The sequence below is a fragment of the Leuciscus leuciscus genome (assembly GCF_965113295.1).
Source record: "Leuciscus leuciscus genome assembly, chromosome: 4".
NCBI classification, from domain to species: Eukaryota; Metazoa; Chordata; class Actinopteri; order Cypriniformes; family Leuciscidae; genus Leuciscus; species Leuciscus leuciscus.
The window spans coordinates 10,307,833-10,332,988 of NC_138728.1; the positions used below are offsets into that span (position 1 = coordinate 10,307,833).

A 25,156-nucleotide genomic window follows, 5' to 3' on the forward strand; every position below is an offset into this window, starting at 1 on the left:
TTCTGATTGTGCTTATTTAATGTCCCTTTAGGGAAAGTCAGCACACTACCCATTTCCTCATACCAGAATAAAGCTACAGAGGGATCCCAAAGATCGTAGTGTATCAGGTAAGACGTGCAACCTCTCAAATACTTAATGCTTTGCTGCTTGGCTTCCTGACATACTCCAACAATGTAGACAGACGTTTAGGACAGCTGCCCCTGGTAAAAGAGGATCTGTTCGCTTACCAGGCCATCATGGAGAGATGCCCGAGGCTTATGTCTATGCAAACATTAGTTTCTCCATGCTGAGATTGCATTGGCACAGTTTTATTTTATGCCTACTACTAAACAACACATTATCTCTCCTCTAATTTCCCTTTAGCGTCCTCTTGTGGTGCTCTATTTTGCCACATCATTGCACACAAAATGTCAACAGACAAAACCGCTGAGCAAAAGCACATCAGCGGTCTAGCCCCTCCTCGTGCTTTGGCATGTCACATAGGTTTGGTTGATTCTCCTCGATCTCCTGTGTCACTGTTCCTTTAAGTATTAGAAAAGGGCAGACATTACGCAGCAATGTGGCAGATTGGCATCCCTCCAGTTTCGTCAGTCATCAAAGCTCAAAATGGCGTGTAATGCACAAATTGGATTATCTTCTTAATTAGAAACTGATGAACAAACAAGCGACTTAAAAAAGACAATGAATAAGGCTATAAAGAGTGTACTGTGGTGTGACTGGTGGATTTGTGTGTACATTGGTAGTTAGTCCGATGGAAGGGTCTGTGATTCTGAATATGGGATGTATGTCACACAACAAATGCTGTCCTGGAAAGAATGGAAATTTAAGGAAATGTGAAATTGGGAGTTGCAATACAAATTAATACAATCTTAAAGGGATAGTTCACTCAAAAAATAGATTTTTTTTTATTTTTGGATAAACTATCCTTTTAAAAGCCATTGACGTTTCTGTGGTTATTAAAGAGGGTCTAGTCGTCACGTTTTGCTCCAGTGAATATTTCTTAGGGTAGTTTTTGAATGCCAGTTTCTGTATAGACACCATAACTCACATCATAACCATGATTTGAAGTGTGGGTTTTATTTTACTGACTTTTTTACCCAACAGATATAGCAGAATGTGATGATATTGGTATTTTAGTTTGATTAGGTTCACAATAATTATGTTACACTCTTAAAATCAAAGGTTCTTTATTGGCATCTATGGTTCCTAGAAGATCCTTTAACATCCATGGAACATTTCCATTGCACAAAAGGTTTTTAGAGGAAATTATTAAATAATTATTTATTTTTTGTTTAATTTTTGTTTCACTGAATCATTCTTAGGGGAACCCAACATGTTTTTTCAATGGCATTGCTGTGAAACCCCCTTTTGAAACCTTTATTTTTAGGAGTGTAATATAAAAGGGTTTTCAAATGAGGAGAGGGTCTGGAAAACAATATGCAATATGCACACATTTTTGAGTAACGTTACTGGGATATAGCCCATGTGACAGCTAGCCCCATTCCAAAGATTCGTACGTCAGAAACAAATGGAGATGTATTGATTTGAAATCAATTTTAATAAAATGAGCCAGTCTTCCAGGCTTGTTATCCTGTAGTGTTGGTGTTTGTGCCACCTTATGTTAATACAAAACTCTTTCCTCACAGGAAACGGACTGGGCATCCGTGTGGTTGGAGGAAAAGAGGTCCCGGGAAGCAATGGGGACATTGGTGCGTATGTTGCCAAAGTGTTACCAGGAGGAGCTGCAGAACAGACGGGGAAGATTGTGGAAGGTAGGCACGGTTACTGCTTTAAGTCCTGTCTCTGAGTGGGTTCACTGGTTTGGTTAAGCTGAAGAGGTGTATCAATGTTCACTGTCTCTTAGAGCAGGGAGAGACGCACATCTGTTGACGTTAAAGGGCACAAAGTGACGTGATAGGAGACAGGAAAAACAAATGATGCTAATCTGCACGGTTCTTCGCCTCCAAGCTCCGGGAATGACTCATTCTTGATGTGAGAGATAAAGATAGAACAGAAGAAAATGAAGTTGAAGTTTCAGGTTCATGACTGTGTTTCCTCTGCGGTGTACACCGGCGGCGTAGGTGTTGTGCAGATCAAATGAGAGTTGAATGTTAAATTTACATCGAAACTTTGACTGAGATGTCTCTGGAGAGTTCAGCTGAAAAAAGTTTGAGGTTTTACCGCTTTAACACAGTTTCTTTTCTTTCTTTTTTTCAATGCAGTTATGTTAATGTGCACTTTACACAGTCAGAATTGACCTCATTGTGACAGATTTGCCCAATGATTGCTGAAGGCTAGAGTTTCTCGTTGACTTGGAAGAATCCTCACAGACTTTTGGAATAAAACCCAAAGTGAAATCAGAATATTATGAATGCTTTGGACTGTCTTGATGGACTATTTCAGCCAATTTGATGGAGCTGAATTTTACAAGCCCTATTGATCTCAGTTGTGACTGAGACGTTAATGCTTTCTCTTTCTCCAGGGATGAGGGTGAGCACGGAACATTGTAAATTAGGTCTGCTTGGGCTCCGGCTTTTGTGCTGCTTTCTCGCGGTCATAATTTACGAGGGGCCAGAATAGGTGGCGAGGGGGAAAGTGAAGCCGGAGGGAGTGGATCTGTCTGTGCACAGGCTTATTTATGAGGCTATATACTACAGCTGGGCCTTGTGAAAGAACATTCTGAGCTTTGACTGGGACTGACACTTCACATCTGTCTTCTTCCTCCTCCTCCTCCTCTCACACTCGATCATATAACTTTGTATTTAGACATCTGATTACTTAGCTGTGTCCTCTTCTCTTTTCTTCTCTTCTCTTTTTGTTTCTTCTTGTATCTACTCTCTCTTTTTATCTTAACATGCCTCTACTTTCTTCTTGTTTTGTCTCATCTCACCTTTTCTCTTTAATCTTGTCCTTTCTCTTCTCTTTTGATCTTGTCTTCTCATATCGAACTCTTATCTCATCAAATTTAGTCTCTTCTAGTATCATCTTCTCTCTTCTCATCTCTCCTCTTCTGATCTTATTTCTTCTTGTCTCTACTCTCATTTCCCTTTTCTTCTCTTCTCTATGCTTTTTTGTCTCATCTCAGCTCACTTTTTCTCTTCTCTTTCCATCTTATCTCTTCTCATATCAATCTCATTTCATTTAGTCTCATCTAATCTCTTCTGATCTTCTTTATTCCTGTATCTACTCTTTCATTCCATCTTATCATGTCTCTACTCTTTTCTTTTTTTCATCTCACATTTTCTCTTCTCATCTTGTCTCTTCTCATCGCTTCGGGTGTCATAGTCTCATCTTGTTTTGTCTCGCTCATTTTGTCTCTTCTTCTCTTCTCGTATTGTATCGTATTGTATTGTCTCTTTCCCACATAATGACCCACTAGCAGATGAAGCTTCTTAAGGGAGAAATGTCAAATGTTTCTATGGCGTAAGTGTGATTATGAATGCGGTCGGCATGGTTACAAAAGCAGTGTGAAAGCACACACGTAGTAACACCAACAGAACATGCTGGTGTTAAGCAGTGGAGTAATGTGAGTCTGCTGTTCAGCCTTCTCACATTAAAGTATAAAATCTGTGAGTGTGTACATATACAGTACATGACATGATTGAGCACACATTCACCTCCAGGGACCCCAAGCATCCACCGTAAAGTGGGAACTTCGAAACGCCCAAAGAGGGCATACCTGGCCTACCTGAAGACACGCTTTCATCTGTGTAAGTGCACCAACAGAGTGGTTTCAGTTTGCTGTGACTTGGAGTGAACTCTGCTGCATGTGTTCCTCTCCTTTCTCACAGGGTTTCTACAGCACAGTTCGTTTAATTGAAAGAGATCACGTGTGCCATTGCAGTGTTGTTTACAGCGTATTTGATATCTCAGATAGTGAATAAAATGTATCCAGTGTCTGATTTTGTGTGTCTGTGTGTGTGTTTTCATAGGAATGCAAGTTCTGGAGTGGAACAGCGTTTGCTTGACTGGTAAGACGTACGAGGAAGTGCAGGGTCTGGTTGGTCACCAGGTTGGAGAGGCGGAGTTATGTATCAGACTGTGAGTGCCAGATTTGCATAGCTACTAATTATTTCTAATTTTATTTAGGTCATTTTTACTTTTACTATCTATCCAAGAAAGATGTACAATAAAGCCTGATGGTTAGAGGGAACGTGGTTGAAAAACTAGGAAGGTTTTGTGACTTTAACCAAATAGGAGAGCCAGAAAAGTACATATTTTTCAAAGGAACATTAAGTCCAGGAACGTACATTAAGCAAGCAAATGGAGTACATTTTGATTCTATGCTGGCTTAACTGAACTTTTTGTCCTTTGACCATCATTTATCTCTTATCTGTCATTTTCAGAGACCTAAATATGCTGTCTGATTCTGAAAGCTCCCACCTAGACCTTCAAGACCAGAATAAAGGTGGGAACCATCAGTCAGTGGAGAAGACAATCAAATGATAATGTCCTAATTAACCTCAAAGACACTTGACCACTAACTTGCACTTATTATTCAGGAGACAGACCTCCGCGGTCACCAGGTGTAGACCCTAAGCAACTGGCTGCGGAGCTGCAGAAAGTGTCCCAGCAGCAGCTGCCGTCCTCCTCTGCGTCAACACTGGATAAAGCCTCAGCGTCCGCTGGCTCCAGTGCAGTTCCGAGCCCTGGCCAGCCTGGTTCACCCTCTGTCAGCAAGAAACGCCACAGCAAGGTATGTGTATGCCATGCACACACACACACACACACACACACACACACACACACTATTATTTTGGGTACAAAGAGTCAAATGCAAAACTATGTCTTTTCCTACTGCTGATGTTTTGTTTCTTAGACCTCTGAGGCTGCAAAAACTCCGTCCCACCCAGTGTCAGGAGAGATCCAGGTAGATTTCAGCTCTCATTATCTCAGCTATTATGAGTAGCTTATCCAGGCCACGGGAAACCTGGAAACCAGGGAATTTTAAAATTGCGATTTACAGACCTGCAAATGTGGAAATTTCCATAGTCAGTATGAACTTTTCTACTTATGCTCTAAAGTATTTCATCAGCTAGAAAGTTCTCTTTATAAGTGCGATCTCTATAAAAAAGATAGCAAACTGGCAAAATCTTGCGAATCGTGTCAAAACCCTGCTTATTAATTAACTAAATGTATTTATGTCATATTCATTCACCTTTTCAGTAGTAGAGAGTAGAACAACCATTTCTTTCTTGCTTCAATTTTGCAGCTTCAAATAAATTACGACAAACAGCTGGGAAATCTCATCGTCCATGTTCTTCAAGCTCGAAATCTGGCACCCCGGGACAATAATGGCTACTCGGATCCATTCGTTAAAGTTTACTTGCTGCCGGGTAGAGGGTAAGTAGCTTGTAAAACTCAACTAACTGGAACTGAGTTGTCTCTCATGGATTCAGCCTCAGTGTGAACCATTAGGCTCTGATTCCGTGGGTGCTCGGGGGCTCGAAATGGTCGAGCACCTACGAAAAAACATGAGATTTCATATAAATAAATATAAATATAAATACATTTTCATTTTAACCAATTAAAAAATCGATTGAGATTTGAGAACCTCTCTGATTGAGATTTGAGAACCTCTGATAGGTGGATCTCACATCGGGTTCCAGCAGGTCGTAATACACACAATTCTACCGTTATATTTAGTCTTGCAACATAACAACCTGACACAAAAGCTTGTGCTTTCTGTTTTTTTTTTTGCACAATGATAAATTGCCTTTTAAGTAATTTACTCTATAATTATCAGCAGTGATTGCTGATGAGCATACATGCTCAAACTTTGTCGTCCGCACTCGCGAATCTCTACCTGCTCTTTCTCTAGAATTCTCTTCTCTCCTGGATTTAATGTTGCCAGAATCTATCAACATTCAGACTTCCAAGACTGACTGATGAAATAACACTTTTAAATTGTAAAGAAATTAAGGATCCTTCTCTGTATGTTGAATAATTCCATGTTCAAATTCAGTCCTCTAGTTATATATTTGATTATTTAATAGTTATTTGAGTTAAGTGCTTATTGTAAAATGGCATTTATTAAATTATTTTATTTAGTGGACCGCTACTGATCATCAGGTATATCAGCAAGAGAGCGACTCGCAACAACACTCATTGAAATAATAAGAGTTTTTGTTTGGTTGGTAATGTATTTGCAGTCCATTTGTTTCTCTTAGCTAGACATGTGTAACGAATTCATTAAGCGCACCTTTTAACGGAGAAAAAGACAGTAGCTACTCTTAAAAAACTAACACACAACTGTAGTTGGTCACTTTACATGTCATTCAGTCGTCCTGCCTAAATAGCTACAGTATGTGAGACGACAGAAAGTGTTAATTTAAAATCTGGATTCTTGACTTAAACTAAATAAATTCCTTTTTCACCTTTGGCACTGGAAATTAAGACTCCTAGAGCTGTTATTCAATCCTAGCTGCTACTTTCAAAGAGTTAACGAAACAGAAAATCACTTATCCAGCTGTAATTAGCACCAGGTCCATGGGAAAGACCTGGAAAGGATTATGCATATTCTGTAAGCCCTAGTTTTTAGCTGTTTTAAAAAAAATGATTTTGTGTGTGTGCGTGCGTGCATGTGTGTGTGTTTGTCAACGCATTAATGAGTGCAGTAAGTGACTCAGCAAAAGAGGAAAATCAATGGCAGCTCAATTTGTGTGTAAAATGATAGCGCTGATTGATGGTTGTAGTTTGGTGTGTGTGTGTGTGTGTGTGCATCGGATCATTTCTGGCTCTCATCTGATCATGCAGTACTTGGATTGAACCTACAGAAACAGGAGCTCTCCATTTCTCTGCTCCATATGGGCATGAATGCATGAGCTACTACAAAAACACAAACAAACACACACACTTTTGCAATCTCCCACTCATCACTGATTGTTGTCTGTTTTTGCTGCATGCTGGATCTTCACAGTCAGGTCATGGTTGTGCAGAATGCCAGGTATGTGATTCTTTCCTACAGCACATTATACAAGACTTGGCCATGCTTGGACATGAATGGCTTAATAATGTAGGGTTTTGCTCTTTTTACATTTTTATCATTGTTGCTCATTTGATCATTTTCTCAAATGTAGTATGTGGTCACAGCAGCAACACAAGTTGACCTATACTAGATGTCCTCCATTGTGCAAACCATTTTCCACCAGTGTGGGTTGTTTCATGTTTCGGTCACTGATGGTTTGTGCCACACTGATCTAACTGTACCTCATGGTGACCCCTTGTGGTATGTTATCTAATTGTAGTGCTGAAAACAAAAGAAGGTCCAAACACGTTCAGAAGACGCTGAACCCAGAGTGGAACCAGACTGTCATCTACAAAAATATCCACCTAGAACAGGTGAGCTACAAACTCACAGGCATTTGCATACATCTAGGTTGCGTTTCAGATGTCTGAAAACCAAAAGAAAAATCTGATTTTACTTTAATGGAATATGCCATGTCAGTTTTGAGATTTCAATTATATGAAAGCTCTTCAGAGAGAATCTCAGGCTTTAGGTGCAAACAGCAAAAAGTCTGTTGTCTCCCAGAAGTACTTTAGTCTAATTAAGACCAAAGAGCTTCTTGAGTTTGTTGAGCTCTCTGAGGCAGCTGCTGACAGATGTGATTGATATGTTTTTACTGGACTATTGAAGCGAGGCAAACAGCTCTTAATTGAGAGAGAAAGAAAGAATGTAGGGAGGTGAGGCTTGTATTGAAAACCATCTGGATGAAATGCTGTAGTGCTGCATATCGTGTTTGATGTGTTTGCTGGTTTAACAGAAAATATATTTTTTATTAATCAGTATTTTTGTTTTGCTTTCCAGTAAAAATAACTAAAAACAAAATCAATTTATTTCAGAAGCAAAGTTCAGTTTATTTTTCTGAACAAACTGACTTTATTTGTGTGAAATGTAGTTAAATCCATACCTAAAACAAGTGAATATGTTATGAATTGTATATATTTTAATATACTACCATGCAAAAGATTGAGGTCTGTAAGATTTTTGCATGTTTTTGAAAGAAGTTTCTTATGCTGACCAAGGCTGTGTTTATCTAATCAAAAATAGTCAAAACAGTAATTTTGGGGAATATATTTGGGTTTTCTATTTTCATATATTTAAAAATGGTAAAGCTGAATTTTCAGCATCATTACTCCAGTCTTCAGTGTCACATGATTCTTCAGAAATATTCTAATATTCTGATTTAGTGCTCAAGAAACATTTGTTTGTCAGATGCAAAACCTTGTGCAAAACCATTATACATCCTTACTTTGATTTAATATAAAGCTTAAAAGTACAGCATTTATTTAATATATTTTTTTTTGTAACATTATAAATGTCTTTGCTGTCACATTTGATCAATTTAATAATCCTTGCTGAATAAAATATCAATTTCTTTAAAAAAGAAAAATCGTTTTGACCCCACGTTTATTTGAAATATTGATTCTCATGTAAGTGTATCTTGTTTAAGGATCTTTAAAATATGTTTTTACTGGAAAACATGGCAAAATACTAATGTAGAAAATATCCTTCCCCTAATCTAGAGATCAATGGAAGTTGCAGAGTTCCATAGAATGACAACATTAAAATAATGTATAGTGAGAGTCACAAAATAAATCATCTTGCCACTGAATCTGCTCAATCTAATCTTCCACCCTGTGTTTATGTGGTGTGTGTTTAGCTAAGAAAGAAGACACTGGAGGTCAGTGTGTGGGACTACGACAAGAGCTCTGCCAACGACTTCTTGGGAGAGGTGAGGAGCTACAAGTTCTTTAAACACACTTTAAAAAATTAAACACCAGGTTCAGTGTGTCTAAACGATACAGAAGTGTGTGTATATACTGTATATTCAGATGTCTGAACTTTAAAAAAAAATTCAGGTGTGAATATCTGGTGCAAAAAATAAATAAATAATGAAATTATGCATGTATGGGGCTAGGTACTAATCGACCTGTCCAATACGGCCCAACTGGACAACGTCCCACGCTGGCTGCCTCTAAAAGAGCAGAGCGAGGGCGAGCATCACCGGCGTTCTCACTCGGGACAGGGCCGCCAGCACTCGCCCAAACCCCACGGAGGACACGGGACCCAGCATTCCCCAAAAACCTCCGGCCACAGCAAGGAGGACTCACCCAAATCCTCGGTCATCAAGAGCCGTAGTCACGGAATCTTCCCTGACCCTGCCAAGGGTAGGACCGCAAGTCGCATGCCACTTCCGCCACTTCTTTCATTTCCAGTCGTGATGTCTTCCTCTTTTCCATTCTTCTATTGCTGTCACTTCTATACATTCTGTCTTCTCTTCCTCTCTCTGTATTGTTCTTGCTTTCACATGATCTTTCCATCCTGTATTTCTCGAGCTTCCTAGCTTTGGCTTCTTGCTCTCCATATATATGTGTTCAGTTCACAACGGCGCTGAGCTCACCAGCGCTTCACTCCAGCCACCTCACGCAGGGTGTGACAGGGCCGCTCAGACAGGAAGCAGCCTGCTTAGATGCTAACTAGGGCACAATAGTTGGACCTTAAGTATCACATAAGTTATGTCAGAAGGACACAAGTAACCTAACAAAATAATAATTGTAGTTTATGTAGAATTTAAATACGAATGGGTTTTTTTAAGAATTAAAATGAGTAAATAGGCAAAAGTAGGGAATGAAATGGTAATTTGGTTCTGGTTGTTTTAGACACGCAGGTCCCCACTATTGAGAAATCTCACAGTAGCCCCAGCACGTCGAAGCCGTCCCTCTCCGAGGGCCAATCCCGCCCCCACGGAGGCCCTCGTGCTCATGGCAAAAGTGGCACGGCCCGGGCACACCTTGACGATGCCTCATCAACGGCCGAAGCTGCCGGCCAGCAGCCCCGTCTCCAACCAAGTAAACGACGCAAATAAAACCTCCACAGCATGGCTGCCTTCGCTCTCATCTGTTCCTCCTCCTGTTCTTTTTCATTGCCCTCTTTTGTTTTTTTCTTCCCGTTGTTGTTTTCTGGTTTCTCCCTTTTTTATTTTTCTGGTCCCCTTGTGGTCACAGTCTGTCACTTCACTTCCTCGCCTGTGTGTTCTCACCAGTGTGTTGGGAACACGTCACGTCGTACACACACATATAGGAACAGAATTATTATTTTTCCTATTTTTTCAACACTTTAAACAACTTAGTGTTTTAAATAATAAATAAAGTTATATCAGTATATAATGATTTAAAGTAACAGAGCTAAACTATAAACCATCTATTGGTAAATATAGGTGAAATAAAAAAATATTTTTCTATAGCATCCTTAAAATGGATGCTTTAAACCTTGAAAGTGTTCCTGCAGTGCAGCTAGCATGGTGCTAGCCAAGGTCATGTTTTATTGCCAAGAAACACAATATGCATATGCATAAAATAATGTAGAGTCCAGCTTAAAAAAGTGAAGGAACAAAAACAGCCTTTCACAGGATTCTAACTAAGATTACTAAGACCTGTCAATCACTGTGAGGAGATCTGACTGCACACGTCAGGCACCTAGTCATGCAGACTTGTCCATTTACCCCACAGGGACAAGCTAGAACCTTACTTCTGAGGTTATTTTAGGTAAAACTGACTTAACTTACCACTTTATTCAAGTTGGAGAGCAAATAATCATCCCTGATCAACACATAGCACCATGTTTTGCCCACTTGAGCCCTTCACGGCAGCCCAACAACCTTTCTTTTAGCTCCTCTTTTATTTATCCCATTGAGTTGTTTTCTGTCCCAGAAGGCCGGCTTTTCAGCAGCTACCCCAGTCCACCAAGATGGCCGTGCATGTGGCTGCCCGCTCCTTAAAGCACCATCCCACCCTGCCTCCACTCTCTCTGCGTCTTTCGCTGGCCTACACTGCACCTCAGTCGACGCTGTAAGCCCGAGCCGGGCCGTGCGCACTGTGGCTGCATGTGACTATGACCTACAGTAAAAGCTGGTGGTGTCCATGTTGTGACGAGTTCATACTCTGAGTCTCCATCTCGCCCCCCTTCTCCCCTCTTCAAACCTCCCCTCCTTCTTGCCCCCCCACCCCATGGCTGATATATGGCCCCAGCCCAAAATGGCCGCCTCGACCCGAGGCACCACCGGCACAGCGTAATTGGTGTGCTCACCATTCAGAGAGCCCCGTCCGAGTCGCCGGCCAATGAGATCCCTGAAGGCCGACACCTGACCCTCAGGAAAGCCATGTCTGAAGAGAGGCCACAGCCGGACGGAGGTGAGAGTTGTCTCGTATGATTGCCAATAACAGCAAGAGAGAAAGAGCGAGAGGATGTTGAGTTACTAACGCACATCTAACTAGAGGAACTAGCTGAGGACACTGAAAATAGAAAAGGGCGTAGCCTATTTGCACCAAAAAAAGGCACTGCGGGAAGGAAGCGCTATCCGAAGGGTCGTTCCGAACGAAAGTGAGCAACTGGATCCCTTTACACAACACCGTTACAGAAGATGGTCAAGAAACTAAATTTGCAGTTATTATAATGTGAACCTTGGTGGTGCATCTTCACGATTTGTTTTGAAACCTGAAGAAATGTATTTATTTTAAAACCCTCAGTTGCTCTCAGACACCACAGGACTAAATATTTCTTTACATATTTAAGTAGAAGTTGTATAGCACACAAGTTGAAAAATATACATTTGAATTAAAGACACAAAGCAACAATATTTGAGGTTTTATCAGCAATCTTAACAGACATTAGCATTTTTTGATCAAGTTAAAACCCTATTCACACCAAGATGAATGCTGCATTCAATAAACAGCAGGTAATTCATCTGTTCAGATCGTCATGAACATTTACCTGGAACATTTTTTATGGAGAGGTGTTCTGATCCCTTTTCATTTGCACTTTGAAGAAAATTGGCCAACCAGTTACAATTTTGTCATGTGCTTGGCAGTGATGGAGTACTCGAGTCCTGGACTCGGACTCGAGTCCGACTCGAGACTCTATTCTCAGGACTCGTGACTTGACTTGGACTCGCGGACTGATGACTCGTTCTTGGACTCGGACTCGAGGATATAAAATCGGACTTGAGCATTCATCAAATGAATGACGTTGGATGAAGTTTCTGACTAAATAGGATTTAAAATTTGATATAAGATGTTACACTTTTCCTGTTTTGGGCTCCAAGACCGGACGGGATCTCTTTTTTTCCTGCATATATGAACGAGCAGAGAGAAAGCCCCAGCCGCGCGCGCGCTCTCACCGTCTTCAAACAACACGAGCGGTGCTCCCTCCTCACGCATATTAATCAAAATCAATTGACACGATAGTAAAAGGTCGGAAGACCGAAGTTTCACGTAGATCATTCAGAGATTTTTTTCTCCTGAATTACCGCGAGGTGTGAATTGTGCTGAAAAAAAACAAAAAACGTTTGCCTTATCTTCTCTGAAAAGCGTTCCGCACATTCAGCTGACATTAGCCACAATTTCAATAAACGAAAAGACCTATCTAGTGATGAAATGTTTTCTGTGTTGACACAAATCTTGTCCTGTCCTAAACTGCCGAGATAATCACACAAGGCGTGCCGTATAGGCTACACGTCCATTAATGACACGTCCGATTCGCGAACTAATGACTCCTTTGAACGATTCACTTTAATGAATGGTTAAAACAACTGACCATCTGTCCAACAACGAACTCACGAGACGTCTGAATCGGTGTATAACAAATCGGTAACACTTTACAATATGTTCCATTTATTAAACTCTAGTTAACTACATTAGTTAACATTTAGGCTACTATTAATAAACTGCACTTCTACAGCATTGTTAATGTTAATTTCAACATTTAGCCTACTAATAGCCTACATTATTGAAATCAATTTTTTTATTTATATTGTATTTATTATTTATAATTGTCAACACAGTGGTGTCATTTTTGTTTAATGTAGACCCTCTTTTATAATTATATCAGCTCTTTAAAGGTGCCAGAGTAGAGAAATGTTGGCAGTCTTGAAATATAACACAGACTCAACCTTGATGACTCGACTCGGACTCGAACACTGGGGACTCGAGACTCGACTCGGACTCGAACTCAGGTAATGGTGACTCGACTCGGACTCGACTCGGTCTCTTCTTTGGTGACTCGGACTTGGACTCGGACTCGAACACGGGGACTCGAGACTTGACTCGGACTCGACAATTGGTGACTCGACTACAACACTGGTGCTTGGAGATGCTGCTGTATATAGCAGTGGAAGAATCCGGACCCGGCTCTCTTTACTTTTGTATTTGATGTTGTTTATAAACATCATAGCGCATATAAAATCTGAACTGCTGTTTAAAAACATGTAACTGCTGTTTGACTTGTTTCTTCTCTGTGACAAGTGGATGTCAGAAATGAAAAGTTGCAAATAACAAATCAAATACTGAGACAAACTAAAGAATATTAATAAAAAAGCTTTTCAGTAAGCATCATCTACTGCCAGAGTGTGAAATTGCAATTTCATTCAACATGTCTGCCGTTTATTTTTATTTTTCCGTATTTGTCTAAACCAGGTTTGCCTGGTCTGTGCAACAAAAGTATCCCAATGGCCAGTCAAAAGTATCCCAAAAATTGCCCAATGCGATTTTCTTTGTCGGGTGGCCGAATTCTCCACTGTTTTGGGAGTTTTGGGGGTGTTGGAGCACTAAAATCATACGTACGGGGGTGGAAATCAACCCACAGACATTTTTTTACCTATAACAAGAACTTAAAAGTAGCCCAATTCTGTGGGAAAACCACAGACTTGGCAACACTGGTCTGAACAGACAAATTCCAAATTTTTGTACCAAACATTTCTGTTGGTGTGAACAGTCCTTAACTTTGATGAGTAGAGGAGCAGTGACATATATTGCTCAAAATCCATGCAACCTTCAAAGTGCTTAGTTTTTCAGAGTGTGTAGGGCCTAGTGATGCTCACTTCCGACTGGAATTCGCCCTTTGCCACTTCACAGGAAATTCATGCAGCGAGTCTCAGTCTCATTCAACAGTTCAGCAACATGCTTCCCTAAAACCAGGGGACAAAACAGTAGCGTTGACTGTGATAGGAAACTCTAGAAAGGAGCACTGACCCCCTGACCATCCCTAAAGAGTCTCGTAAGATGCCTGGTGTTAGCATTACCATTGCTGAATCTGTTTGAAAAAGACTGTGTGCATGAATTACGTGCCAAAATCATGCATCCCACGTCACACCATCGCCATCACTCTCAGTCAAACACTCCGAAATGCAACAACAGTAAAAGAATCGAATTTGATTAAACGGAAGTAACTATTAAAATAAACTTAGCATAATGCTAACAGAATTAGCATAATGTAATTACTCAGGCAAAATACTTAATGTGCAAAACTCAAACACACAGTTTAGGCTACTAATGAACAGTTTAATTTGTTCTGTCTGTGCTTTTGCTTCTGTCATCTGATGTCTGCTTAGCATATCTCTGTCTGTGATATTTCCTTTCATTTATGGAGTGCTGTCATGCTTTCTTTAAATGTTGCCAGCAGTGCCAGTATATATTTGTTTGTATGTGTGAGTATGTGTTTTTGAGTGGATATGTGGACATCTACCCCATAACTGATAGTTGCCGGTCGTAAGTAGTGTATGTGACTTGTGCAACTCACAAAGTCCACTTCAAAAACAGCATCCCGCAGCCATAGATCTGGTGATGCTCCTGTTACTGCAGCCTCATTGGACAGCGGTCTGAGTGGCAGTGCCTTTAGCCTATTGGATGAAGAGGGCGGGACCAATGCAGTGGATAGCGCCATCTTCCAGGTTCCAAGATTGTGAGTGCTTTTCTGTATGACTCTCATAATAATTGCTAATCGATCAAGTTTTGTTTAAGAAAATCTAATTTCTTGGTTTTATTTCGCAGTATATCTAGAGCAAATCTTTTTTTACAAATCTTGACACTCCATGTGTACTCTGACCTGATGTTGTTTATTATTTAGTGGAAAGATTCCAAATGGCACAGAAGCTGGGAAATCTGCTCATGGAGATACAGAGGGTAATGTTTGCATGGGATGTTGTGTGGTTTTGGGATTATTTGTGCATGTTTGTGTCAATAGCAGTATATTTGAGCCTATAATACTGCAGCAAAGAAATCTAATTACTTCTATATTATATATATATATATATATATATATATATAATGATATAAATGATATATAATTGATAATATATATATTGTTTTAATATATATATATATATATATATATATATATATATATATATATATAATGATATAAATGATATATAATTGATAATATATAATATAATTAAAATGATTTAAAACAATATATATATATATTGTTTTAAATCATTTTAATTATATTATATATTATCAATTATATTATAGTTTTATGTAAACTACAGTTCAAGAGTTTGGGGTCTGTAAATTTTTTTAAATGTTTTTGAATGAAGCCTCTTATGCGCACCAAGGCTGTATTTTATTATTTATTTAATCAAAATCTTTCAAAAATGATCTGTTTTCTATTTTAATATATTTTAAAATGTAGTTTATTATTGTGATGAGAACAGAACTTTTTCAATAAAATCTTTTGTAACATTATAAATGCTTTACTGACACTTTTGATCAATTTATTGGATCATTGCTGAACAAAAGTATCATTGCTGAACAAAAGTATTGATTTCATAATTTAAATGTAAAAAAAATCTTACTGGCCCCAAACTTTTGAATAGTATTATATTATATTATATTATATTATATTATATTATATTATATTATATTATATTATATTATATTATATTTATTATATTATATTATATTATATTATATTATATTATATTATATTATTTCTTTTATCTCTGCCTTTTACCAAGTGTAGAATAATATAGTTCCTTGTGGCTTAATCTATTTCCTGTGTCGTGTTATGTGTGCCCCCCATGCGGGTCAGAGATTCACAGAATGTGGAAAGAAAAGATACAGAGATAAGAAATGGGAAGTAGAACTGAGATATTGACGTGTCTGTGTATGTGTGCGCTTAGGTAAGACTCAGGTGATGGGGGAAATAAAGATCGCCCTGAAGAAGGAGATGAAGACAGAGGGAGAACACCTGGTGCTTGAGATCCTTCAGTGCAGAAACATCACCTACAAATTTAAGTCTCCCGACCACCTCCCGGGTAACAAGACACATGACAGCAAACACGTTCACTCACGCTTATTATAACATGAGTCGATTTGATATACAGTTGAAATACGCATTTCTTCATTGATATAAACTTGAAATAAACTAAACTAGGCTTTAGTTTACACCATAGCCCGGCAAAAAATTGATTTGCTACTTGCTATTGCTTATCGATGGCTGATGACATTAGGGGGAGGGACTGACTAACCCTAGTGAGCATTTGATTGGACAAAAAATTTGTCAACGCCTGTGGGTGCAACATGAGTCATCAGTATGTTTGGCCCATTTTCCCTGTGCATATTTGCATAATATTTATTTTGTTGGCGAATATACTAGCATGATGCTACATAATAGCCTCAAATCTAACAGGCAGGAATTTAATTTCTGTCAGAATTAACACAAATTCTGAAGTTTTGAGTAAATTTTGGATGCAGATTTTAATGCAGTCCTGCAGGCATTTGTTTAATCTCAAAGTATAATTTGCTTGATTATACAGTACAATTAACTATTTCTTATATTTTGGGTTGAAAATGTTTGAACTTATCCTTTACGTTCTAAAGGACAGCTTCCCTTGCACTTGAGCAGCTTCCCTTGACAAAAAAAGATGTCACAACGCATTATGATTATAAATTACCACTTCATAATTAAGAAATAAGCATTCATAGATGTAATGAAAGCTCAATACTTACTGTTGATGTTCTTTTACAGACCTGTATGTGAAACTATATGTGGTGAATGTGGCCACTCAGAAAAGAATCATCAAGAAGAAGACCAGAGTGTGTCGTCATGATCGCGAACCGTCTTTCAATGAAACTTTCCGCTTCTGCATGAACCCCACAGGTCATTCCATTCAGGTACGGCATCGATGCACCCTGTGCACATCCATAAAATGTGATCCAACTTCAAGTAGTGAATCGTGATTCATATTTATTCCCATCCTTGCAGCTATTTCTTGTTTCAAATGGAGGCAAGTTCGTAAAGAAGACCCTAATTGGCGAAGCCTACGTGTGGCTGGATAAGGTAGACCTGCGGAAACGGGTGGTGAGCTGGCACAAGCTGCTGGCCAGCACAGCTCAGATACACTCCTAAAGACGGCGGTCAGATGAGGCGCGAGGACATAACAGGCAGTGGAGTCGCACATCTCTGCCACACTCTTTGGGACTAAACTGAGCTGAATTTGGAGGGTCACACAGGGAGCTTCCCGATTGCACTGGCACGTGTGATTGTGTTAACCCAAGCCAAGGAGAAACAGGTGTATAATGGTGTTTACAGGAAAGATCTGACCTTAAGTGACAAGATACAGATCTCTACGTTGGGAAAAGCTCAAAAAATTGAGCAGGAGATTGACACAATGTTCATACGTGTATGAGTACATGCACTTTCACAATCACTCACACATATTTATACTGGTGTATGTATAATTATATGTGTACATTGGTCCACAACAGACAGTTAGATGATAGAGTGAACATTTCCAGTAACTTTCCCGTTTGTGCATTATTCATATGAGAACATTATGATTATTTACAGATAGATATCATATACATTATTTTTGTACGATAGAGACAAATTCAGTTTAGATATTTATCGTTATTTTACATTCCCTCCCAGATATTATTATGTGTTGAAAGAACTGATATTTAAAGCATATTATCGATGGATTAGAAGAGTATTTTATGGTATATTATAGACAGAATGAAATGAATGAAATAGGATTTATTGGGTGTTGTGATGACTCGTTGTGTCAGTAAGGTTATTTCCACTCACAGAAGTAACACTTTTGTCTTTCGCTGTGCGACACTGAATTCAGAAATACAGTTTCAGAGGCCTAAGACTCTATGAATCAAAAAGTGGATAATAACAAAGAATTTAAATGTTTAAGAAAACTGCCGGTCTCTTATGACTCACACAGAAATGAATAGAAAGTGTTTGCTGATTTTTATGATTTGCTCATTTGATGAATGTTTCAAGACGAAATATCACCAATATGCAGCAGCAGCATCAGTTGAAAATGTCAAATCCAGCACTGTTATATGATTTGCACTTTGTCTAGCATTTTACGAATGTAGGTTGATCGTTTTTTTCTGAGTTTTCATCAAAAAAGCGGAACATCCTGCCATTTACAACAGTCAAACACTGTCAACCCCCCACACAAACACGTACGCATCGGTCTCTCTTGATTACTCGAGGATTAGAGTTTGAATGGGTCAATGTAGTGTCTGTCCAGATATTGAAGTCATCATATTGCTGATACAATGCTGATATTATGTTTTATTTTAAAAAAATTAAAAACTCCTAAACACTCAGGTTTTCGATGAAAAGGCCTTGCTTAAATGTTATTGACTTATCTTTGATCAAGTAAGTTCAGCTTAAGGCGATAACAATGAGGATCAGGGTGATGATATCACAAAGTGTTCATTTTTTATTTTACTGATCATTTTGGCTAACTGCAATTATCTTCTTGGTTTACATGTCTAAAAGGAGACATTGAGACGCTGAGCGCACCATCTCGTACTTTCAGAAAAGTGTGGCCACCTCGCAATGCAGACACTTAAATCAAATGCCATTAGTGTTATTTATATGTTGTTGTTTTTTATGTTTTTATGCCTTGAAACTTAGGATATGTGGATACAACCTTTACAGCACATAACCCAGCCATTTTACAGCTCGAGCACTTACAGATATTTCACTCAAACGTCCAGCGTTAAGGGTTAAGTCGACCTTTAACCTGTGCCAAACTACCAAAATCCGCAGGTTCTGTGTATGTTATTCTATGCAACCGAAAATGCATCTGGTGTACTTATTGTTTAGTGGTCGGAGGACAGATAAAGCATTACGAATGAGGACTTTTTTATTTTTGTATGTTTTTTTTCACATGGTAAATATGTTTGTTTATATATAATAATAATAATATATTGGTTGTATCTTTTGCTTGATGCTTGTTTTATTCATTTTTTTATGCTATATTGAGGTCATGTAACAATGAGTTTGCAAAAACGTAGGGTAGTTATCCTACTCAACTATTTAACTGCTAGTTATGTACATGTTATGTACGTGTTTACAAGATCATAGCAGACTGGTTCGTCATTCTCGTCCCTTCAATCACAGTGTCTGGAAACACAACTATCTCACTGCACTCAGCTTTATATACAATGCTCAGCTTTCATTAGGCCTACATATTCTGATCTCCCAGAATGTGTGTGTTTTTTTAATTATATATATATATATATGTTTACAAATTAGATGAGGGGAAAAAAAAGCATCATATAACAAATTGTCACAAGAATTCATACGCAGCCTCCTTTGAATAATTCATGCATGCTCTTAATTTCACGTCGCCACACTAACTCTTTCACCTCTGCGAAACAAAGAAAAATAAACAAAAAGAAGCCATGTAAATAAAAATAATAATTTTCTTTTTGTACAAATATGATCTTGTATTAGTTTTCTGGTTCAACGAAGAGCATGTGTGAGGGAAAGGAGCAGAGCGATTGTGTTTTGATCTGTGTGTTACATGTTGTACATGCACTAGGGTAAAAGCTTTCCCCATGCTTGCCTCTGATGGACTGGACTTGACCTGCACAACAGACACCAGTTTAACCCTGTATAATATAGAACAGAAGTTGACCTTACTGACTCAAAAGTAGAATCAGGAAACGTATGGTGTTTTCACTTTGGATGTTGCATGTTTTGTTGGTGGTTTGTTCATACTATTTTTGTGTCCAGATTCTATTTACAAAAAGAGAAAAAGATTATGAAAAATTAATCAAATCTAAATATGTATGCTGACTGTACAAAGATATGCTTGTATAATCCATCTGGTTTTCCACTTAATGTAAACTGATGAAAAAAAAAAAATCAAACTGTCATGGTTTTTGTGGTTGTACACAAACGGTATTGATAAATTATGCAAATTGTGCTGTAATAAAAGGCTAATGCCCCAAGTCAAAACATTAAATAATATATGTACAATTATCCTGGAGGTGAATTCATTTGTAAGACACTTTCACACCTTTTTATCTTTCTATCACATAAATCTGTCCGTCTGCCTGTCTCTATCTGTCTTTATCGATCTGTCTGTCTGTCTCTATATCAATCTATCTGTGTCTGTCTGTCTGTTTATCTATCTATCTATCTATCTATCTATCACTGTCACAATGATTTGCTATTGTACTTTATATTTTTCTTGTTTTATGAGATCTGTGCGAATATTGTATTTTACAAACATAAAAACAACATTTAAAAAAATTCTAATAAAGGGACTTTTATTTTGAAGAAAATGTTAATGTTCGTCTCGTCGTCACATTTTAACCGACCGACCACGCAGTAATCACACTGGAGGTCTCTGTTGTTATCATTTCACCAGTAATTAATCACTGTCGTGTGTATTTTTAACCTTTAAAGTAGTCTATTTAACAGGATTTGATTGAGCCAAATGGAGGAAGAAAGCACATTAAAACACTTAATCAAAGCAATTCAACATGGAGAGCTTTGCACAGTTAAACAGCAACTCAATGAGCACGTAAACAAGCAGTCTGTCATCTGTACTCATTTTGGAAAATCTGGAGATACTTTACTGCACTATGCTGCCAGACATGGACACATGGACATTTTGCGTTATTTGGTCGAGGAGCTCCACATGGACATTGATGTGTACAACAGCGACTACAAGAGAGCTCTGCATGAGGCTTCTTCCATGGGTCATTGTGAGTGTGTGCGGTATCTCATTGCCAGGGGAGCGAAAGTAGACAGTTTGAAGAAAGCAGACTGGTACGTAAAAAAAAAAAAAAAAAAAAAAATTGCGCGAATTTGCATGTAGGAGTGACTGTAATATCGAATCAGGCAGCTGTATGGCCCTTAACGCCTTCGATAGCTCAGTTGGTAGAGCGGAGGACTGTAGAGGTATAACGCTGTCATCCTTAGGTCGCTGGTTCGAATCCGGCTCGAAGGAAATGTTTTTATCCTAATTCACAAAACACATGCCTGCCGCAGTTTAAATGATAATAATAATGACTTTATTCAGGACTCAAAATGGAAGGTCCATAGTACAAGTTTTAAAAAAATGACAATAGTTACAACCTAGCAATAAATATACAGTACATAGAAATAAATTAATAAAAGGTCAATTACTTTCACTTTTAATATACAAACAGGAACGCCAATGTCTCTACATTCTAGATGTATAGCCTACATGACAGAGCTAAAATCATAATGGGCTAAAGCTTGTATAATTCTGTTTTCAGAGGCAGACATTCTACACATGTATCGAAAAATAAGGTTTCTTATTAAGGCAGAACAGGTAGGCACACCAACATTAACAAAAATTTGACTAGCACTGCACCATCTTGGTTGTTTTAGAAGCAGTCTCATGCCATCATTATACTCTACATTCAGTCTCTGCATGTTCTTTTTGCTGTAAGACCGCCACAAGTGGGCAGTATAAAGTGGTGTACAGAATGCTTTGAATAAGGCTACCTTAACATAAGCAGAACACATGCCAAATTTGCAAGCACATTAGCCTGAGCATATATCTTGCGACACTGTCTGTTGATGTCCTTATCATCCGATAAATCATTTACAATATGATGGCCAAGATATTTAATCTCATCACACACTTTAAGGGCAGTACCAGATAAAAATAAATCAGGGAATACTAATTTCCTGTCTTCTTTACTTCTAACAATCATGATATTGCTCTTACTTGCATTATATTTGATATCAAAATCTGCACCGTACTGAGAGCAAACCTTCAACAGTTGTTGTAACCCAGCGCTATATGGGCAAATGATTACCAAATCATCTGAATACATAAGGTGATTAGTGAGAGTATTGCCTATCTTACATCCTGTATTACATTTATTTAATTGTTGTGACAAGTCATCCATATACACGTTAAACAGAAAAGGTGATAAAATACCACCTTGACGAACTCCGTTACCAACAGTGAATGGTTCTGATACAAAAGCATATAACGAAATTTCTAAAATTTTAAATCAAAGCTAAAATATAAAATTACTATAGTAGAATATACATATTTTAGTGTATTTATTTACATTTTAAACAGATTCAATAAAATTAAATATACAATGAAAAGTATGCTACTTAAGGAATATGCAGTTTTTAGATTAAAAGAATAGCTAAAATGTGTCCAAAAATGAAAAGTAAATAAATTTTGAATCATTTGATGAATAAATGAAGCGGTTTTTGTAAATTTGCACTCAAAGTATAAATTGTTTAGAGCACATATATTTATGGGCAGTGAAGTCTATTTTTGAGTGATTATTTTTATACTCTTCACATGTACATCAGTATTATTTTAGTATTATTTATATACTATTGTAGTATTTATTTATATTTTAAATTTGAGCAATTTCTCATTTTCGTCTGTTTTTTAAGTTTTTATCTAATATGTATATTTATTTTATTTCATCTTAATTTCAACTAATGAAAAAGTTAAAAGTATTATTATTTTTTTTATAGTTTTAGTTTTAATTTTAGTTAACAATAACAACACTGCTCTTTATTCTTGTTCAGCTTTGCTGAGTTTGAACAAAACTGACTTTTAACCTCTCTAGGACCCCTCTTATGATGGCCTGTACCCGACGAAACCTTGAGGTCGTCCTGGAGCTGCTGGCTCACGGTGCTGACCCAATGCTGCAGAACAAGGATGGATGGAACTCATTCCACATTGCATGCAGAGAAGGAGATCCAGCCATCATACACCACCTCCTACTGGCCAAACCTGAGGTCTGGAAGACAAAGAGCAAGACTGGCAGGACGCCCCTCCACACGGCTGGTATGGAAGCACAGGAATTAATGTGTTATCAAATTGCCATATGATGCATTTATGTATCTTTTTTCCATACCATTTTCTCACCAAAGCTATGCACGGCTGTGAGGATGCAGTGAAGATTCTGCTTAAAAGGTAACATTGAGTCTGAGTGTGTTTTGTGAATAGCACAGCACAGGTCCTTATTAAATACTGTAGCTCACATGGTTTGCATGTTAATTCAGTTGTTGCTATGAGCCTGATGGGAAGGACAGTTGTGGAGTCACACCATTTATGGATGCCATAAGGAATGGACACATAGCTATTGCTAAATTGCTCCTTGAGAATCACCAGGTACGCACATATTTGGACATATCATTAACTCATGTCTTTTTTCGTTTTTTTATTAGAAGTGAGCATGTTTATGTACTCGTTTATCTGGTTTAGGCATGTCCCTCAGCAGTAGATATTCTCGGAGCGCAGCCCCTTCACCAGGCCTCTGTTACTGCTCAAGAAGAAGCACTTTCTTTCCTTGTGCGTCACCTTGGTATCGATATAAACTCAAGAGCCACAAAACTGGATCTGACTGCATTGCACTATGCTGCTAAGGTTATATCACCGGTTGCATTAAACATGAACCACATATAAGATAACACTTTCAGAAAGCTTCCTCTTCTGATCTGGCTTCAATCTCGATGCTCATTTTTCAGGAAGGTCACACAAGCACCATAAAAACACTGCTTTCCCTGGGCGCTGATCTTCATGCAAGAGACACAAAAGGAAGATCAGGTAGGAGGAGGACACTTTACAGTGTATTTCACTGCATGCCACCTTAAAGGTATAGCGGAGGATCTTTCCAAATTTTAGATAAGACCCGCCCTCTCCACTTTTTGAAAAGTTTGATTGATTCACCAGAATGATTGACAATTAGGAGGACCAATAGTATAGGTTACCCACCAGGAAGTAAAACATCCTCCCCTATACCTTTAAGGAGATGCCATAATTGGGATCTTTTTCATTAGAAAGCAAAGTGAAAATATTTTTGAAATGTTTGCAGCTCTACATGTGGCCTGCATTGGCCAGCATGCGGACGCCGTTAAGACACTCCTGCAGCTGGGACTCAGAGATACTGAAGACAACACCGGCAATACAGCAAGACAGTATGCCATAAAAACTAACATTAAAGAAGTGTTTGAAAGTCTTGAAATGTAATCGCTGTGTCAAATGAATAAATAATTGCTTTGAATGAACATTAAAGCTCCAGTCCGTAACTTTTTTTGGATTAAAAATAACCCCAAATAAATTGAGCAAGTACATAACCAGCCAGTGTTCAAAACTCTCTGCTTGCCTTAGCTCGATTCAAAACGGTAAGCTCGTAATAATGTTTTTAATTCCAGTGGTACTGGTGGATTTCCGCGGGAAATTCGAGCATGTCTTTGCGTCATTACGTCACATCTGTACACATAAAGAAGGAGTCTCGGCTAGTAGGCTATATTGCGTGTGAGGATGTTGGAGGTGGATATTTATAGCCTTTTCTCACAGCACTTGATATAAACTTATTAATTTGATGGCGGATCCAGAAAGGTTAAAACGACAATCACCAGAGACGAGATTCACTCGCTGTAAAATGCAACAGACTTCGTTCGGACTTCGAGTGGCTACAGAAAAAAAGAGACTGCAACCGACCCGTGCGAAAACGAGGATAAATATCAGAAGGTCATTAAATGTAGTCACGCAATGCTGATGTTATTAACATTAACAATTTGAGAACAAAGTATAATTTGCACGGTTTTGTATCTCCAATTAAAGCTGCAGTCCGTAGCTTTTACGGATATTTAAACGTGATATGAAGCGATCGTTAGATTTAATCAGCGCGATTTACTGCAATGTTTTTTTTTTTTTCTTAGTTGGTCAGACTCAGAACAAAGTGGATGTTACTTACTTATTTAGATGACATTTTCCGGTGAAAACTCTTATGTTGATCATACTTCCAAAAAGTAGAATCTGTGATTCTGAATGACAGTATCCACACATTCTCCTCAAAACATTGTGTTCATCCGCGCTGTGCCGTGTCGAGGCACAACTCACGTAAAGTTGATAATTCCGCGAATGACTGCAATTGCAGATTTCAACCAGAGATGGCGACAAAGAGGAAAAGCTACGGACTGCAGCTTTAATTGGAGATACAAAGTTACAAAATAAATGCTTTTTATGAAAGTCATTTATTATTTATTTTAAAAAGGGACAGTGTACATGAATCTATATAAAAAGAAAAAAAGACAAGGTAT

General features: G+C 38.3%; 2 protein-coding genes across 10 annotated transcripts in view; both read left to right on the forward strand.

The window, feature by feature from the left end:
- The window catches only part of pcloa (piccolo presynaptic cytomatrix protein a), a 58,179-nt gene extending 37,828 nt beyond the window's left edge, over window positions 1–20,351 (forward strand). For 3 of the 9 annotated variants that reach the window (XM_082166583.1, XM_082166586.1, XM_082166587.1), the window contains 18 exons: window positions 32–107; window positions 1,647–1,772; window positions 3,933–4,041; window positions 4,347–4,408; window positions 4,503–4,696; window positions 4,820–4,870; window positions 5,213–5,343; window positions 6,920–6,946; window positions 7,248–7,341; window positions 8,664–8,735; window positions 8,922–9,171; window positions 9,664–9,852; window positions 11,032–11,193; window positions 14,596–14,737; window positions 14,903–14,958; window positions 15,960–16,094; window positions 16,808–16,953; window positions 17,045–20,351. In XM_082166583.1, the coding sequence (XP_082022709.1) occupies window positions 32–107; window positions 1,647–1,772; window positions 3,933–4,041; window positions 4,347–4,408; window positions 4,503–4,696; window positions 4,820–4,870; window positions 5,213–5,343; window positions 6,920–6,946; window positions 7,248–7,341; window positions 8,664–8,735; window positions 8,922–9,171; window positions 9,664–9,852; window positions 11,032–11,193; window positions 14,596–14,737; window positions 14,903–14,958; window positions 15,960–16,094; window positions 16,808–16,953; window positions 17,045–17,188 (2,166 nt within the window). In that variant the 3' untranslated portion in view covers window positions 17,189–20,351. The other 6 variants (XM_082166585.1, XM_082166588.1, XM_082166584.1 and 3 more) reach the window with 6 other exon arrangements.
- Window positions 20,352–20,404: 53 nt separating this feature from the next.
- ankrd16 (ankyrin repeat domain 16) lies at window positions 20,405–25,071 on the forward strand. The gene is made up of 7 exons (XM_082167004.1): window positions 20,405–20,869; window positions 22,675–22,895; window positions 22,982–23,024; window positions 23,114–23,222; window positions 23,316–23,477; window positions 23,579–23,657; window positions 23,926–25,071. Exons 1-7 carry the CDS (start codon window positions 20,535–20,537, stop codon window positions 24,078–24,080), a joined length of 1,104 nt encoding a protein of 367 aa, XP_082023130.1. The 5' UTR covers window positions 20,405–20,534; the 3' UTR covers window positions 24,081–25,071.
- The last annotated feature ends 85 nt before the right edge of the window (window positions 25,072–25,156 follow it).

Bases quoted from the DNA above. Each gene is read 5' to 3' on its own strand.
- ankrd16 (XM_082167004.1), top strand. From the start codon at position 20,535: ATGGAGGAAGAAAGCACATTAAAACACTTAATCAAAGCAATTCAACAT. The intron at 23,025-23,113 runs GTAACATTGAGT...ATGTTAATTCAG, and splicing joins GTGAAGATTCTGCTTAAAAG to TTGTTGCTATGAGCCTGATG. The intron at 23,223-23,315 runs GTACGCACATAT...TATCTGGTTTAG, and splicing joins TGCTCCTTGAGAATCACCAG to GCATGTCCCTCAGCAGTAGA.